The sequence below is a fragment of the Leucopleurus acutus genome (genome assembly GCF_964270905.1).
Source record: "Leucopleurus acutus genome assembly, chromosome: 1".
NCBI classification, from domain to species: domain Eukaryota; kingdom Metazoa; phylum Chordata; class Mammalia; order Artiodactyla; family Delphinidae; genus Leucopleurus; species Leucopleurus acutus.
In genome coordinates this window covers 172381690-172398649 of record NC_139142.1, presented here as the reverse complement: position 1 = coordinate 172398649, position 16960 = coordinate 172381690, and the positions used below count along the sequence as shown (strand labels likewise).

Below are 16960 nucleotides of genomic sequence, written 5' to 3'. Positions count from 1 at the left end.
TCCAGCTACCCGCTGTATAATGTTGCCTCGTCTGTGTACGTAAATTTGGGTGAAAGCCGTGGGCAGGGTCGATTCGCTGCCCTGCCTCCCATGACTGCTCACGGAAATGTAGCAAGAACTGGGAGGTTAACGTCATCTCTCCCGACAACGTGGACCCCCATACATCACCTGGCACTCCTCGAGAGACCCCCCAGGTATCCACACACGTAGGGTTTTTCTCTTGCCTTCTGAGTGGGCCTGCGTGTGTCCGGGGGGACAGAGCAGGGTGGGAGCTGGGAGTGCGCCGGTGTCAGACGTGATGAATCCTCTTCTCCACCCTCCCCAGAGCACCCGCCTTTCTCTTGCGGAGATGCCGAAGTGGGGGAGGCCTGGGGAGGGAGCTGGGGGTCCAAGGCCAGCCTCTCAGGTGACCCTCTGTCCCCTAGCCCTCACCCTGGCCCCAGAGGCACCTGCTGAGCCGGGCTGACTGGGCCAGTGTCACAGTTAGCGGGCCTCTAGTATCCGCCGGAAGTGTGGTCTCCAGAAGAAAAAGTGGTGATTGAAACTGGCCGTTCTCGAGGGTGTTAGTGGCTCACCTGACGGGAGCACCAGTCACACTGGTGTCTGCGTCCCCCAGAGCCCCTAGATGCCCATTGTCAGAGCAGCAGGCTCACCAGGAAGAAAGGCGTGGGCGCCGAGATGCCGAGCTAGGAGTCCGGCTGTAGAAGATGAAGGGCGGGGCAAGATGGGGTAGGTAGGGCACCTCCCCTCTCGGAAAGGAGAAAACTAGTAAACTGGTTTACCAGTTTACTAGTTTTTACTAGTAAACTAGTAAAAACCTTCTTTCTTGGTGGATGGTTTTATTATGTTTTAGGATGAACAAATACTAGTGGACAGGCATTTGTGTCTGGAAACAGAGTGATTTGATGGGGGGTTGCTGAGCCTGAGGGAGCCAGCAGCCCTGCAGTCGCCCCCCAAAGCTGGGGGCCTGGAGGGGAAGCAGCCCCCCACAATTCCTCCTTCCCCAGTTCTCCCGGTGGTCTCTTTGGAGTGTTCGGCGTGGAAGACATGATGGATGTTATTTTAAAAAGAAGGAGGAGGAGGGCTTCCCTGGTGGCGCAGTGGTTGAGAGTCCGCCTGCCGATGCAGGGGACATGGGTTCGTGCCCCGGTCCGGGAAGATCCCACATGCCGCGGAGCGGCTGGGCCCGTGGGCCATGGCCGCTGAGCCTGTGCGTCCGGAGCCTGTGCTCCGCAACGGGAGAGGCCACAACAGTGAGAGGCCCGCGTACCGCAAAAAAAAAAAAAAAAAAAAAAAAAAAAAAAAAAAGAAGGAGGGGGAGAAAGGAGGGAGGTGGAGGGAGGTGGAGGGAGGTAGAGGGAGGAGGGGAGGGATGCGGGCAACTTAGTCCCCTCCCGTGAGGGTGGCGACAGGCAGGGGAAGATTACAGGCTGAGAAACCACGCAGGAGAGGGGCCGTTTCATTTTCTAAGACACTATTTCCCAAGTTAACTTGAGCCCAGAACCTCATTTAGGTCCTTGGCGATGTTTCTGTTATTCCAAACACTGCTGCTGCAACACATCCCTGCTTGGGTCTCTCTGGAAGAAAAATGCTAAATGCGTCTCATTTTCCTGTTAACCAGCCCTTTCTCCATTTCCACGAGCCAAGTCGGGCTCTGCTTTGATTACAGTGCTAACTAATGACATTTCAGAGTCTGGCCTAAAATAACATGACTCTATATCATTAACAAAAGGCAGGGAGGAGGTGAAGGCCCCACCCGCACTGGTCCAGAAGAGGCATCTGCATCCAACCAGTTCCACGCCTCTCCTGTGACTGGGACATCTCAAGAATAGCCGTCTCGTTTCCCTGATCAACAGGGAGGCTGATGTGAACAGTCATAATTTACCAACTTCTGCCGTCCTTGAGAGTGTCATTTGAACAAAAAGGTCTTGTAAAAACTCCCAAGTCTGTAGAAATTGTTGCTGTGTCCTATGAAGATAACCGCTGGCTCCCTGGCAGGAATGTTACAATGGCAACCTTCAGATTCTACACTCTTTAGACTGATTCTCTCTGTCTCTCTCTGTGTCTCTCTGTCTCTGTCTGTCTGTCTCTGTTTCTCTTTGTCTCTCTCTGTCTCTCTCACAGTGGCACTCACATGATGAAACATTAAAAGTCTATGCCTCTGTTACATTTATTATTCTACAAATAATTTGAGCATCTGTTGCAGAGGCAACAGCTAAATTAGCAAACAGACTCTGACAAAATGAAGACCAAAATAAAGGTAAAATATCTGATGATATAAATAAAAAGCAGGTACTGTTTTTTTCCCTAAAAGGTCAGGGAAGATTTAAAAGCTTAATTTTATGATTTCTATAATAAAAGTTGTATCTCTGGAATTAGATACCTTTTTTCCTTAAATGTTTTATACACACACAATTAAAAAAAACACACAAAACCCTAGATTCTCAACAGATTTGGGGTTTTACGGGAATTTTGTTAATGGATGTTCGCATTGACCCTGTGATACACGTTCCAAAGTGCAATGAAAGAGAATGGAGCAGCTCTTTGCTTTCATCAGCAGCGTGCCCATATCCTAACGCACTTTAGTGATGTAGAGTGGAATTCAGAAACATTGGTCAGTCATCACCGTCAGGCTTCCTTGCCAGAGTGAAATAGCATAATGAAAGCAACGTAGGGACAAAAACAACGTCAGTTTAGAAGTGGAAATTTAAATTGTAATGAGTTTGGAAAGACTCCGAAGAACAAGCTTAATGGGAACTTTTGGGGCCCTGGCCTCCCTGAAGCCACAGAGAGGAAAGCTGGTCAAACCTGGCCTTGGGACCCTCCTCCCCTAGTGTCAGGCTGGGCAGTGCTGGAGCATCACACACCTGGGCCCCTGTGCCAGCACCCAGCCCACAACACCCAGTAAGTGCCAGGAGTCAGGCTGACCGCCAGGCTACCTGGTGTCCAGTCTCTATGTAACCAAAGCTCTATTTCCCCTTTTCTCAGAATAAAGGGTTCCGAGGCGAAGTGAGACACAGCTTCAAAGTCAGTGGACCAAGGGCTGGGGCCTGGCTGCTGAGAGGTCTGGGGACAGCCTCCCTGCCCAGTGATTAGCACTTATCAGCCTGGCCTTCCGCTCCCAAGATGCCCAGGACTCGCCCCGAGTCGGGGGGTTGGGGGGGGTTCAGAGGGGTGGCGGGCAGCACACCAGAAGGGTCCAGGGTGCTGGGGCCGAGGAGTGGCCTTCCCATCACACGGAGGCTTGCAGCTGGGCTGCCTGTCCTGCTCCCGTCCTGGCTGGAGTTTCCGGTCACAGCACACGCCCAGAGGTCTGCATCCGGCTGGGTGCATCCGCACCCAGCACACCCCCGCCTTAGCCTTACTGTCCTGCAGATGGGTGTGTATGTTTGCCATTTTACTACAGAACAAACTATAGTGATAAAAGCGAAATGCAGAAGTCATCTGAGGGAAAGACTGGAGAAATATTTTGATTTTTACTCTTCCCATTGTGATGGAGAAATTTGAATAACTGCATATTTTACAGAAGGACATTTTCTATTACATCCTGTGATCTTGAGCGTTAGGAGTAATGCTTGATACGTATTCCACACCCCCGAGATTCACTCTAGGATATGCATTAATACATTTGAAGTACAGGTGTTTATTGAAAATATACTTAAGGATGAGATGAATTAGGGTAACAGGTGGTTGGAGAAGGATTTATCATGCTTTAAGTTGCAAGCCTGTTTTGGAATATACCCAGGATTTGTTTTAACCAGGTACGGCCGGATGACAGACACGGAAACAGCTGCCTTGAAAGAAGAGTGTGTTATTCACAGTTTCTAAGAAGAGGGGGCAGCCCAGGCCAGGCAGGGCCACACGGGGAAGCACCAGGGCCAGTCAGGAGGTAGACGGAGCAAAGGGAAGGTATGGGCATGAGCCTTTATTGTGGTTTTCATGGAAGGAATGGGGGAGGCAGGGTAGGTGCTCAGAGCAAGCTTAGGATCGGCTGGTTTGAATAGAGCCAGCAGACTCGGGCCTGAGGGTTGTGCCTAGTTGTTAGGTCCCTGGCTCTGGGGTGTTTAGGGTGGGGGACTACTGGCTTGGAGTGTGAGAGATAAAGGAGGTGGCTGGGGTGTGGGTGCTGGAATTGCAGTTCACATGAAAGGCAGGCTCCTAGGCCAGCTGTTCCCTATCCAGGAACTAGCCAGCCCTGGAAAGGCACTTTCCAGGATGAACAAGGCTCCAAGATGTCAAAGCATCACAAAATACAGAAAATAGAAAACATAATGATTACAAAACCTCCTTGAAGCCTTTAAGAGCCAGTTGGATTAATCAAAGTGACACTTTTGCATCCATCTTCCTTCGTATCATTCTTCATCTATCGGTTTATTTCCGAGCTGGCTGGGAGCAGCCACCCCATGCAGGCCCTGCATAGCCCCGGGGGATGCAGAGGGAAAAGGCAGCCCTCGTCCTGGGACTGTGCCCTGTTACTTTGATGGGGTGACAGTTGAGTAAAGTGCCCTGCAGGAGGACCAGTGCTCTGGGAGAAATGTGCATGGGGAGCAGGAAACTTGAGTTTCAGGGGGGTTCAGTCCCTCCGGAGTGGCAGAGAAGGCTGCCCAGAATCGGGGGTGACGACCATAAAGCTATACACGGATTTGGGGCTGCACAGAGGTCATCACCCCAAACCCCCGCATTGTTCAAGGGTCACCTGTATTTTTTCTAGATATTCAGATTTACTGGCACAGTTAGTCCCAGCATTTTCTTCTCATTTTTAATCCCCCCTGCTCTTGTATTTATGTCACCTTTCTCATTCCTAATGCTGTTGGGGATATTAACTCTTTGCCCATCTCCTGAAAATATATCCAGGAGCTCCAGACCCACAGCCTAGAAGCTTGGGGGCCTCAGTGGGAAACGTGTGTGTTCTGACTGTTCGGCCCCAGGCCTCATTGGCCAGTTGTCCCCCATGCTTTGTCCGGGTCTGTCTTTTGTTTTGAGACTTCACAGATTCTGAGACTCTTGATTTGCTTTTCAAAGGACTCCACGCATCCATGTTTCTGCAACCATTCTTTTATATATTCCTGTATTTTTATTGTTTTAATTTAGATGATCAGTCAAATATATTTTATCTTTAAAGACATACAGATGGCCAACAGGCACATGAAAAGATTCTCAATGTAACTAATTGTTAGAGAAATGCTAATCAAAACTACAATGAGGTATCATCTAACACCGGGCAGAATAGCTATCATCAAAAAGTCTACAAATAATAAATGCTGGAGAGGGTGTGGAGAAAAGGGAACCCTCCCACACGGTTGGTGGGAATGTAAATTGGTGCAGCCACGATGGAGAACAGTATGGAGGGTCCTCAAAAAACTAAAAAGAGAGTTGCCATATGATCCAGCAATCCCACTCCTGGGCATATACCCAGAGAAAACTATAATTCGAAGAGATATATGTACCCCAGTATTCATAGCAGCACTGTTTACAATAGCCAAGACATGGAAACAACCTAAATGTCCATCGACAGATGAATGGATAAAGAAGATATATATATATCCAGTGGTACATGTATACAACGGAATACTAGCCATAAAAAAGAATGAAATAATGCCATTTGCAGCAATATGGATGGACCTAGAGATTATCTTACTAAGTGAAATAAGTCAGAAGGAGAAAGACAATATCATATGATACCACTTATATGTGGAATCTAAAATAGAGCACAAATGAGCATATCAACAAAACAGACTCATAGATAACAGACTGGTGGTTGCCAGGTGGGAGGGGGCCAGGGGAGGAAGGGATTGGGAGTTTGGGGTTAGCAGATGCAAGCTATTATATATAGGATGGATAAACAACAAGGTCCTACTGTATAGCACTGGAAACTATAGTCAATATCCTGTGATAAACCATAATGGAAAAGAATATGAAAAAGACTATATATGTGTAACTGAGCCACTTTGCTGTACAACAGAAATTAACGTAACATAAATCAACTCTACATCAATAAAAACAAAAAAAATTTATCTTTTTATGTTTTTGAGACAACTGTAGATGAACAGCCTATTATGCCAGCACCCTTTATTAGCAAACTATCTTTTTCCTACTGCATCGAAATGCTTCTCATATACTGGATTCCTGTAGATTATCAGTCTAATTTCTGAAACTATTCTATCCTATCGAACTCAGTCTATTTTTAAGCTGTTACCTTAGTGTTTTGATAATAGCATCTGGATAATTAATTTAATGTCTGTTAAGGCATCCACTCCTCCTATCATTCTTTTCCAGTTTGGGGGGGATAATTCTTGCACATTTATTTTTCCAAATAGTCTTTAAAATACTTTTGCCCACTTCTATCCACTCCACTGGGACTCTGCTTGGGTACCCGCGCACCTGTGCGTCCCTGGGAAGGAGCAGCATTTTCAGGATGTCACAGATTTCAACTTGGGAGCCGACTGTGCCCTCCACGGATTCAGGCCATATGTATCAGTCCGGGTTCTAAGTTGTGAAGAAACCAACTTGAGCTATTTTCCTCCTGAAGGAATTATTATAGGACCCTCAATAGCTCAGAGTCTCCAGAATGGCCAGAAATCAAGTTTGGGGACTACAACGCCAGGAAAGGAGTGATGTCCAAAATCACAGCAAGGAACTGCTTGCTGTGAGGGGGACCCTGTCATCACCCCTGGGCTTGTGGCTGACCCCGCTGACTGTGGGCTCTGGACGCTGCCCCCAGAACCCCAGATCCTGCCCTTCTGGAAGGAGCATATGTCTGCTACTTGCAGGGCCAGAGTGGAGCCGGTTCAGTGCAAGCCTCTTTGCATCCCAAGCTCCCACCTAGAGTCTCCTGCAGGCTTGTCATGTCCCATGGAGGGGAGCCTGGGGCGTCTGCCTGCTCTCTCGCTGCAAGGCCGCCTGGGGAAGCCTTTCTGGTAAAAGTGGAAGACTCGTAGCGAAGAGATTCCTCAAACTGGGAGGAAGGCTCAGTGGTAGCGGGCAGCAAGATAAAATGACCCACATCTCCTGTACCTGAGTTTTTGCCATTTAATAGCATTTTATACATAGCTTCACGTAGGTCATTAAATTGTCGTGTTTAATTTCTAAGTATCTTATATTTGTTATTACTTTGAATAGAATATTTTTTTCTTTTTTTAATTGGTTGTTACTAGTATCATATTTTTTAATTGTTTTTTAAAATTTTTAATTGGTTGTTACTAGTATCATATTTATTATAACCAGTGTAACAAATACTCTTTAATTCCCGTCATTTTTAGTATAGTCTCTTAGATTCTTTTAGATATTCAACCACATTTGAGAAGAAAGATAATTCCATCTTCTCCAATATTTACACAGCTTACAGTATTTTCTTATTTTATTAAATTAGCTAGAGTTTCTAAAACAATTGTGTAGAATTGTGGTCATGGGTGTGGATAACTGTCTCATTCCTGATCTTAGTGGCATTGCCTCCAGTATTTCTCCAGTTCAAATGATGTTTGCTTTTGACATTTGCTTGATAAAAGCCTTGTCAAACTTAAGTTGTTTTCTCATATTCTGAATTGACTTACAGTTTTTATTATGAACGCCTGCTAAATTTTATGCAGTGGTCTTATGATATTTATTTATAGGATCGCATGATTTTTCTCTTTTGATTTGTTGATGGAACAAATTTTCTTAATAGATTTACCACTGTTCTAGAATTCTGTTTCTAAAATGAACCTTGGGTATTTTTCAGGGTAACCTAGGCTTTGGAAACAAGTGAATACAAAATGTTTAACAGAACAAAGTTTTACTTCTCCCTTTGCTATGTGGCCAGCCAGGCCTGGGGCTGCAGCAATCGGAATGCACACATTGACCAGTGAGGCTGCTAAGCTTCCAGGTTCTGGACGTGTTTTCAGGAGATGCTTTCTGAGTACAGAGCCAACCCTAAGGAAAGGGTAGCCAGAGACTGAGAAAGACAGCACTGAGACCATTTCAGTACCTGGCTGCCACCATACCTGAGTTCCAAACCTTGGACTCTGGTTTTGGTTTTATGAATCTACAAATTCCCTTTCTTGTTTAAGGCATTTTGACTTGGGTTGTATAGTTCTCATTCAAGATTCCTTTTTAATACAGCCATGGAATAGAATTCCTTTAATATAGCATTGGATTCAATTAGCCAGTTTTTTGCTTAGAATATTTGTGGGGTTTTTTTTTTTTTTTAATTGAAAGGAGAAATTGACCTTTTGGCTTATTAGTGGGGGTGGGGAGCTTTTGTTTTTTCTTTTCAGAATTGCTGGTAAGGCTTTGCTAGCTTTATAAGGTAACTGTGGTGTTTTCTTCCTTGTCTCTTGGTCTGAAATTGTTTTAAAACGTAGGAATTATCTTTTCATTAAAGGTCAGAGTGAACTCAGCCTGAAATGCCATATTGGACTTTCCAATCTCTTATGGTTATTGATCTTTATGTTTACTGCATCTTATAGACTCAGTATCATAGTTTTATTTTGCTAGGAAATTATCCATGTCCTCTAGATTTTCAAATTTATGGCTGTAGAGCTGCCCATATTCTTTTAATCTTTACTATATTTATAGTTAAATCTCCTTTCTCATTCCTAGTGTTGTTTACTTTGGCTTTCTTTTTCAAAAATCAATCCTACCAAGGATTTGCATTATTATTATTTTTTTTTTGGTCTGTTCAAGAATCATCATTAGGCTTTATTCGTCCTAATACCTTTATTTCTATTCCATTAGTTTCACTTTTTATGTTTGTTAAATTTCTTTTTTTCTGTTTTCTATTATTTTGTTTTCATTCTTTTCCTAATTTAAGTTTTACATTTCATTTACTTTCAAGCAAGCCCATCCGTTTTTAACTTTTTCTATTGAGAAACACAAAACACATATAGGAAAGTGCACAAAACAAAAATATGTAGCTTAGCAATTCATCAAGAGTCAAATAACCATGTGACCTCCACTGAAGTCTAGAAATAAAGTGTCCCCAGCATCCCAAAGCCCTCCTTATGTACTCCCAGTTCACTGCCTCTCCACCCCCCCAAAGATAATCACTATGCTAATCTTTATGATATTCACATCTTTAATTTTCTAAACAATTGTACCAGCTATGCATGCACCTCTGAACACTATAGTTTAATTTTGTGTTTTCGTTTTTGTTTTTGTTTTTTTGCGGTAGGCGGGCCTCTCACTGTTGTGGCCTCTCCCGTTGCGGAGCACAGGCTCCAGACGCGCAGGCTCAGCGGCCATGGCTCACGGGCCCAGCCGCTCCGCGGCATGTGGGATCCTCCCGGACTGGGGCACGAACCCATGTCCCCTGCATCGGCAGGCGGACTCCCAACCACTGCGCCACCAGGGAAGCCCCTGTCTGGTTTTTTGAACTTCATTTCAGTAGAAGTATTTCTTTTGTATCTGGCTTCCTGTGCTCAACATGCTGTGCGGTATACTCGTGTGGCATGTTGCTGTATTTATGTTCATTGCTTTATAATATTGCATGGTATGAATATAAAACAGTTTATTCATCCATTCTGCATTTGATGGACATTGAGCTCTTTCCTGTGTGAAGCTGTTTTAAGTAATGTTGCTATGAACTTTCCAGTACATGTTTTTTGTAGCCGTTGCATGCATATCTGTTGGATATAGTCCTAGGATGGAAATATCTGTTGGGTATTATGTTAGATTGAGGCGCAATCTTTAACTTAAGTAGATAATGCCAAGCTGTTTTCCAACATTTCTGTCTCAATTCACACCCCACGGAAGTGTATGCATTCCTGTTGCTTCACATCCTTATCCTCACTTGGTATTGTCTATTGTCATTATTCTTCAGTTTTAGCGATTCTGATGGGGATGTAATGACATCTCACTTTATTTTGATTTCTGTTTCTCAGAGTACTATTGTGGTGGGGCTCAATATCGCATGTTTCATAGGGGTTGTTTGTCTTTTTCTGAATATTTAAGACAGAGCTTTTTGTTTGTTTTGGATATAAGTCATCTGTCACTTACATGTGATGCAAAATCTCCTATTTTTACTCTCTTATGGGTATTGTTTGATGAAAAAAAATTTTAATTACAAATAGTCAAACACATGAGTCATTTGTTTATTCTTAACACATTTTGAGCCATGTTTAAGAAGTGTTTCCCTATCCCAGGGTCATGAGGATATTCTCCTATCTTACCTTCTCACAGTTTTCTTGTTTGGACCTTCATGTATTCATTTATAATCCATGATAAAAATGCATTAAAGAACATATATGTTTAATTAGGTCCTATTTGTTTATTTTTGTTTTTATTTCCATTACTCTAGGAGATGGGTCCAAAAAAATATTGCTACGATTTATGTCAAAGAGTGTTCTGCCTATGTTTTCCTCTAAGAGGTTTATAGTATCTGATTTTACATTTAGGTCTTTAATCCATTTTGAGTTTATTTTTGTGTATGGTGTTAGAGAATGTTCTAATTTCATTCTTTTACATGTAGCTGTCCAGTTTTCCCAGCACCACTTATTGAAGAGACTGTCTTTTCTCCATTGTATATTCTTGCCTCCTTTGTCGTAGATTAGTTGACCATAGGTGCGTGGGTTTATTTCTGGGCTTTCTATCCTATTTCATTGATCTGTATTTCTGCTTTTGTGCCAGTACCATACTGTTTTGATGACTGTAGCTTTGTAGTGTAGTCTGAAGTCAGGGAGCCTGATTCTTCCACCACCGTTTTTCATTCTCAAGATTGTTCTTGCTATTTGAGGTCATTTGTGTTTCCATACAGATTAAAAAATTTTTTTGTTCTAGTTCTGTGAAAACTGCTATTGGTAATTTGATAGGGATTGCATTGAATCTGTAGATTGTCTTGGGTAGTATAGTCATTTTCACAATGTTGATTCTTCCAATCCAAGAACAGGGTATAGCTCTCCATCTGTTTGTATGGTTTTCTGCCTCCATCTCTCTATTGTTCAGGCAGAGGTAGTTTGGGTAAACATGTGGGTACTGGAAACCACAGCATTGCCTGTATAGAGCACGCTGACATTATACAGGAGAGAGTGAAAGTCGTGCACACAACCTGGCCTCTGAAATGTTCTCATCCATCTCACAGCTGTCCCCAGGCTCTGCAGGCCACTGGGAGCCCATGGTTCCCTGTCACTCCAATACCGTCTCTGTCCCCATAGCCAGCCCCTTCCCATACTGTCTTACTCCTGCTTCAGACAAGAGATAAATCAACCCCTAGAAATTTTATGTAGTTAGGCCTCCAATTCCAGAATAAATATTTTCTAGCAAAGAGGACCAGAAATAAAGTTCCATACAGGGATTTCAGCAATTTTGTTTCCTGTTCACTCTTGTTGTAAATCTCAGTGCCTTAAACAGTGGGCTGAGGGCGGGTGTGTAAGACATCTCGGGAGAAGGCCAAGAAGAGGCCCCTGCCCCGGGCTGCCTCGGGGAAATCAGTAGCCTCAGCTCCCCAGAGCTGGGCCTTGTCAAAGATGGACAGAGCTCTACCTCAAAGTGGTGAGGACAGGTTTTCATTAGAAGTAGAATGTGGCAGTTGGGAGGAGAGTCGAGTGTGTGCTTGAACTCGACTTCAGTTTGCACAGAGGTGACCAGGCGTGTTAAAGGAAGGATGAGGGAGTGGGGGTGGGGGGGAGTGGGGCCTCAGTAGAGTCAGGGAAGTGGAAAATCACAACGGGTTAGCAGGGTCCATGCGAAGATGCCCGCTGTCTGTGCCAGCTGCTGGCAGTCACCGGAGACAGGCTCCCCTCCCACACAGGCTGGGACATGGGCCCTCTCCCGAGGCTGGAAAAAGCAGCCGGTTCTCCTGGCAGCCTTGGGCTTTCTCAGGCAGGCACTTTTGGGGGGTCAAGTCCTGTAGGGGTGTTGCCTTGCGCTGTTAGAGCCTGTTTGTGTTTTCAGGCCTTACAGGCCATGGTTGAGGCCTTGTGGGGAAGAGGGCTCGCGGGAGCCTGGGCAGAGTTTGACCGGGAGAGAGCCTGTCCACCGGCCTCCCTCCGGCCTCCGTTCTGGGTGGTGCCGCCCCAGCTCCCCTCCCATGCACCTCAGGTCCAGGATGCTCTGAGGCAGAGTGGTCTTCTCCCTGAGCGCGTGCCCAGCTCTGATGGCCAGGGTCCACCCGGCACCCAAGGCTGGGGACCTCAGAACCCCCAATGGGCAGGGGCACCTCGGGTGAACTTTGACCTTTTTTTTTAACCTCTGTTTTACCTTTTAACAGTTTTACCTTTTGCCTCGTTACCTTTTAAAACTTGGCCTCGAGAATCATAACCCTTCTTTTCCAGTTTTTTGAGACCAGACATAAACATTGCCAATGACATGACCGTGGAGATTTCAGTGGCCAGAGAGCCACGGCCGTTCACCTTGGTCTGGCCCATGCCTCTCTACCAACGGCGGCCCTGACACTGGTGGGCAGCGGGCCCTGTGGACCTCCAGGGTTGGGTGCGGGGTCAGGTGTGGGCTGCACTATTTCCCGGAGTGTTGTACGGCTCCTTTAGCCAGGCTTCAGCCCTGGAGCCTGGAGACATCTCTAAAAGCATGAGCATCTTTAAAGGCAGCGTTCGCAGCCCCTCCTGCCGTAGGTGGGTGGCTATGGCAGGGGACAGTGGTTTGTGCAGACACCGCCCTCCTCCCGCTGCCTCCCGTCCTGCCCCCGAGGCCTGCGCGCAGATTTGGAGAACCGCTAACGAGCAGTCCTGGACACACGAGGTCCCCCCCACTCACTCAAACGTGTAGTGATTTATAAATTATTTGAGAAGACTGAATGAAAAGAGCAAAGATGAGGCATAAAATAGGTAAAGGATAAACTATCTAGAGGTTTAAAATAGATGAAAATTTGGCCATGGACGATGCCCTTGACCTATGGCTGTCCCTCTTTTAGTTCATTTTTCCAGAAGCCCAAGGCTGTGAACAGTTGGGTGCGTGTGTGACAACCCGACCAGGACTGGAGATGGGTGGGGACAACTGTGTGCGTGTGCAGTGTAGTGATTTCTCTCTCGTTCCTGCAGCCAGTTCAGGGCAGGTCCACTTCAAGCTGCAGGTCGGGCTCAGGTGTGCTCTGTGGCTCTCCTCCTGGGGTCCAGGCTTTTAAAAACACTTGAACTGCATTTTTTCTTTCCATAGTCTTTCATTTTCCCAGGTGTTTTTATTCATTCAGCTCTTATTGAAGGCCCACACCTCCTGGGCATTGTGAACATTGTAATGGTTAAGATGTGGCAGCTGCCCTTGGGGGCACACAGACACGAGTCACTGCTGCTGAAAAAGTGAGTCTTCAGCAGGGGAGAAGCAAGCAGCTCCCGAGAGGGAAACCAGACAAGGCCTCAGGGATGGCGCTGGAGTTGGGTCTTGACGGATGAGTAGGAGTTTGCTAGGCCATGAAGGGAGACAGGAGCTGCTGACCGTGGGAACAGAGTGTATGTTATCACAGACATGTGATAATGTCTCCATGCTCAACTTCATGTAATTTTCTGTAACTTTATAGCTTAGGTTTCTTCAAATTTATTTTTTTATTAATTGCTTTTAAAATAGAAATTTTAAATAATTCCTAATAGTGTTTCTGATGTCTTTTGTCTATTAAAAAAATCGTCATGGCTTTATTATTTAAAGAAAACGAGATGAGATGCTTGTCACATGGTGTTCTTAAGCGTGTGTGTAGCTCAAGCACGTGCCCGGTTTTAACCGTGAGCTCTGTGTACTCCTGTCTAGATTAAGTTCGACAGCGTCGAGGTGTGTGTCTGCTGTGAGATGCAGCATCAGTCGTCGGGCTGCAGCAACCTTGGAGAGACACTGAAGCTGAACCCGCTGAGGGAGGACTGCAACACCGTGCGGCTGACCTTAAAGGTGACCCAGGCTCCACTGCTTCCACCTCCCATCCCATCCTTGCGACGTCTCGACATCTCATAGGAAGGTTTTATTAACTGCGTTCCTTTCAGTTCTTAGTTCATCCAGCTGGGTCACATGCAGCAGGGAGTATCTTTCCAGAGAGCGTTTTAAACCATTAGAGATTTCCACTTTAAAGGTTTCACTTTCTGGGTTTTCCATTTCCACCATTTCACTCTCTGACTCCCACATCTGTGAAGCAGGGCTGAATGTGTTAAAAGAGGTTGTTGCAGATGTGGATGTGATGCGTGCCACCGCTTTTCCAACATTTTTTTAAAATTTATTTATTTTTGGCTGCTCTGGGTCTTTGTTGCTGCATGCAGGCTTTCTCTAGTTGCTGCGAGTGGGAGCTACTCTTTGTTGCGGTGCACAGGCTTCTCACTGTGGTGGCTTCTCTTGTTGCGGAGCTCGGGCTCTAGGCACATGGGCTTCAGTAGTTGTGGCTCGTGGGCTCAGTAGTTGTGGCTCGCGGGCTCAGTAGCTGTGGTGTGTGGGCTCTAGAGCTCAGGCTCAATAGTTGTGCCACATGGGCTTAGTTCCTCCGTGGCATCTGGGATCTTCCCGGACCAGGGCTCGAACCTGTGTCCCCTGCACTGGCAGGTGGATGCTCGACCACTGTGCCACCAGGGAAGTCCCTCCAACATTTTTTTAACTGAAGTAGAGTTGATTTACAATGTTGTGTTAATTACTGCTGTACAGCAAAGTGACTCAGTTATCCATACATTCTTTTACTATATTCTTTTCCATTATGGTTTATCCCAGGAAATTGGATATAGTTCTCTGTGCTATACAGTAGGACCTTGTTGTTTATCCATCCTATATATAAGGATTGGGAGTTTAGGGTTCACCTCTGATAACCCCAAACTCCCAATCCTTCCCTCTTCCACCCTCCTCCCCCTAGGCAACCTCCAGTCTGTTCTCTATGCCTGTGAGTCTGTTTCTGTTTTGTAGATAGGTTCATCTGTGTCACATTTTAGATTCCACATATAAGTGATATCATATGATATTTGTCTTTCTGACTTATTTCACTTAGTATGATAATCTCTAGGTCCATCCATGTTGCTGCAAATGGCATTATTTTGTTCTTTTTTATGGCCGAGCCAACATTTTTGCTATTCCATCATCAGGGAACAGATGGGTACTTATTTCGCCTTTTTAAAGATATTTGGAGCAAGAAATTTTATAGTCTCCCATGGCAATCTATTCTTATGTACAGCATCTGATTTCTCTTTAATGATGTGGAAAATTGTTTATATCACTTCTCTCTTTTTCTTCCTACAAGTTTTTCCTACTCCTGAAAATTAACATTGGCCGCTTAAAAACGTGTATGAACAATGAACCCAATTCTTCTCTTTTCCCTGAAACTAAACTGCTAAACGTTTTTTGAAAGATGCAGCTACAGTCCAAGCAGCTCTTGGTGGGTGGTAAAATGGTATTTACGGTATACAGGGAGCCCTGTAGTACATACGTGTGCAAGGGTTGCAGTGTGTGGGGATCTGGAGGCTCCAGAGAGCCACGCTGGCACCTGGGAGAATGGAGAGCAGTGTCGCCGTCTGGAACGGGGGCCTGTGGTTCGTCCTCCATGGGTGTCATTTCAAATACTGGCAATGGTGAACCAGCAGATCTGGGGAACTCCCTGTGAACTCCAGTGCCCTGGGAAGCTGGCTGGCAAACGAGCAGTGGCTACAGAGGTAGGGGTTGTGCCTGAGGCCCCCAGCACCTCCCTGTTTCACAGGGAGGATGGTCCCTGCTCATCGGTCCCAGCAGCCCACCAGAGCGACAGATCCAGTGGGTTGGAGGAAGCCAGAAGGCAGCAATCAAGGGCCCATCCTCTTGGTCACAAGGTGTTCCTTGCTGTCTCCCGTTGAGTATGGCCACGGCTTCTACCTTAATAGCTCCTGGGGGTGCTCAGCGTCATCCCACCAGCGTCGGCCGTGCTCACCCTGATCTCATTCTGCCTACTCCTAAGTCTTCTGCTCAGCCCAGGCACTGTTTCTTTCCATATTTAAAAAACGTCATAAGACAATAGGTCATTATAATGACAGTGCAATCCCCCCCACCCCGAAGACGCTGGCACGCCCCCAGGGCATCTTACAATGCTGCAGACTGCCTGGGTGTGCAGATGCGGTGAAGTGATCAGGTCACACCTCTCTCCCCGGTGGATGGATTGGAGGTATCTGGCCTGCTCCCCCAAGGCCTGGAGTTCCTAACGCTGCACTCAGGGGCCCCCTCCAGCCCCTGAGGAGGTGACCTTGGCTTGAACAGTGAGGATGGTGTGGGGTCAACAATGCTCCCTCCAAGAATGCAGCCGGGCCTGGGGGAGCTTGCTGTCCACCCTCGTCCACTGTTCTGGTGCCCTGACGAGAAGGCCATGAGGGATAGGGCGGCTTGAATGGAATGGAGTGAAGGACACTGAAGATGTTCCAGCCAAGCTGGGAGCCTCGTTGAATGGCTCATCCCCATGGACGTTCGCGTTGCCTGGGACAATGGTAAGAGTTGAAGGAAAAGAAAGACTGCACCAAACTTCTCAATGAATTTGTTTCCAAAATGTAAGTAGAGGTAGTGCTGGTGGCGTGAGGCCCAGAGGAGGTAGGATTTATGACTGAGGTGGAAAGAGCAGCAGTTTGCAAACGAAGCGACCAACAAGGGATTAATTTCCAAAATATACACACAGCTCATGCAGCTCAATATCAAAAAACAAACAACCCCATCAAAAACTGGGCAGAAGATCTAAATACACATTTCTCCAAAGAAGACATACAGGTGGCCAAAAAGCACATGAAAAGATGCTCAACATCACTAATCATTAGAGAAATGCAAATCAAAACTACAATGAGGTATCACCTCATATCAGTCAGAATGGCCATCATCAAAAAGTCTATACATCATAAGTGCTGGAGAGTGTGTGGAGAAAAGGGAACCTACACTGCTGGGGGGAATGTAAATTGGTGCAGCCACTATGGAGAACAGTATGGAGGTTCCTTAAATAACTAAAAATAGAACTACCATATGACCCAGCAATCCCACTCCTAGGGCATATATCTGGAGAAAACCATAATTTGAAAAGATACATGCACCCCTATGTTCATAGCAGCACTATTTACAATAGCCAAGACATGGA

General features: G+C 45.9%; 1 protein-coding gene across 1 annotated transcript in view; it reads left to right on the top strand.

Annotated features, from left to right (window-relative positions):
* Positions 1 to 16960, top strand: part of ENTREP2 (endosomal transmembrane epsin interactor 2) — a gene marked incomplete at both ends in the record, with an annotated part of 358528 nt that overhangs the window by 282019 nt on the left and 59549 nt on the right. The window contains one exon of the mRNA XM_082851600.1: positions 13666 to 13800. Within this exon, the coding sequence (XP_082707726.1) occupies positions 13666 to 13800 (135 nt within the window). The remainder of the gene's footprint in view (positions 1 to 13665; positions 13801 to 16960) is intronic.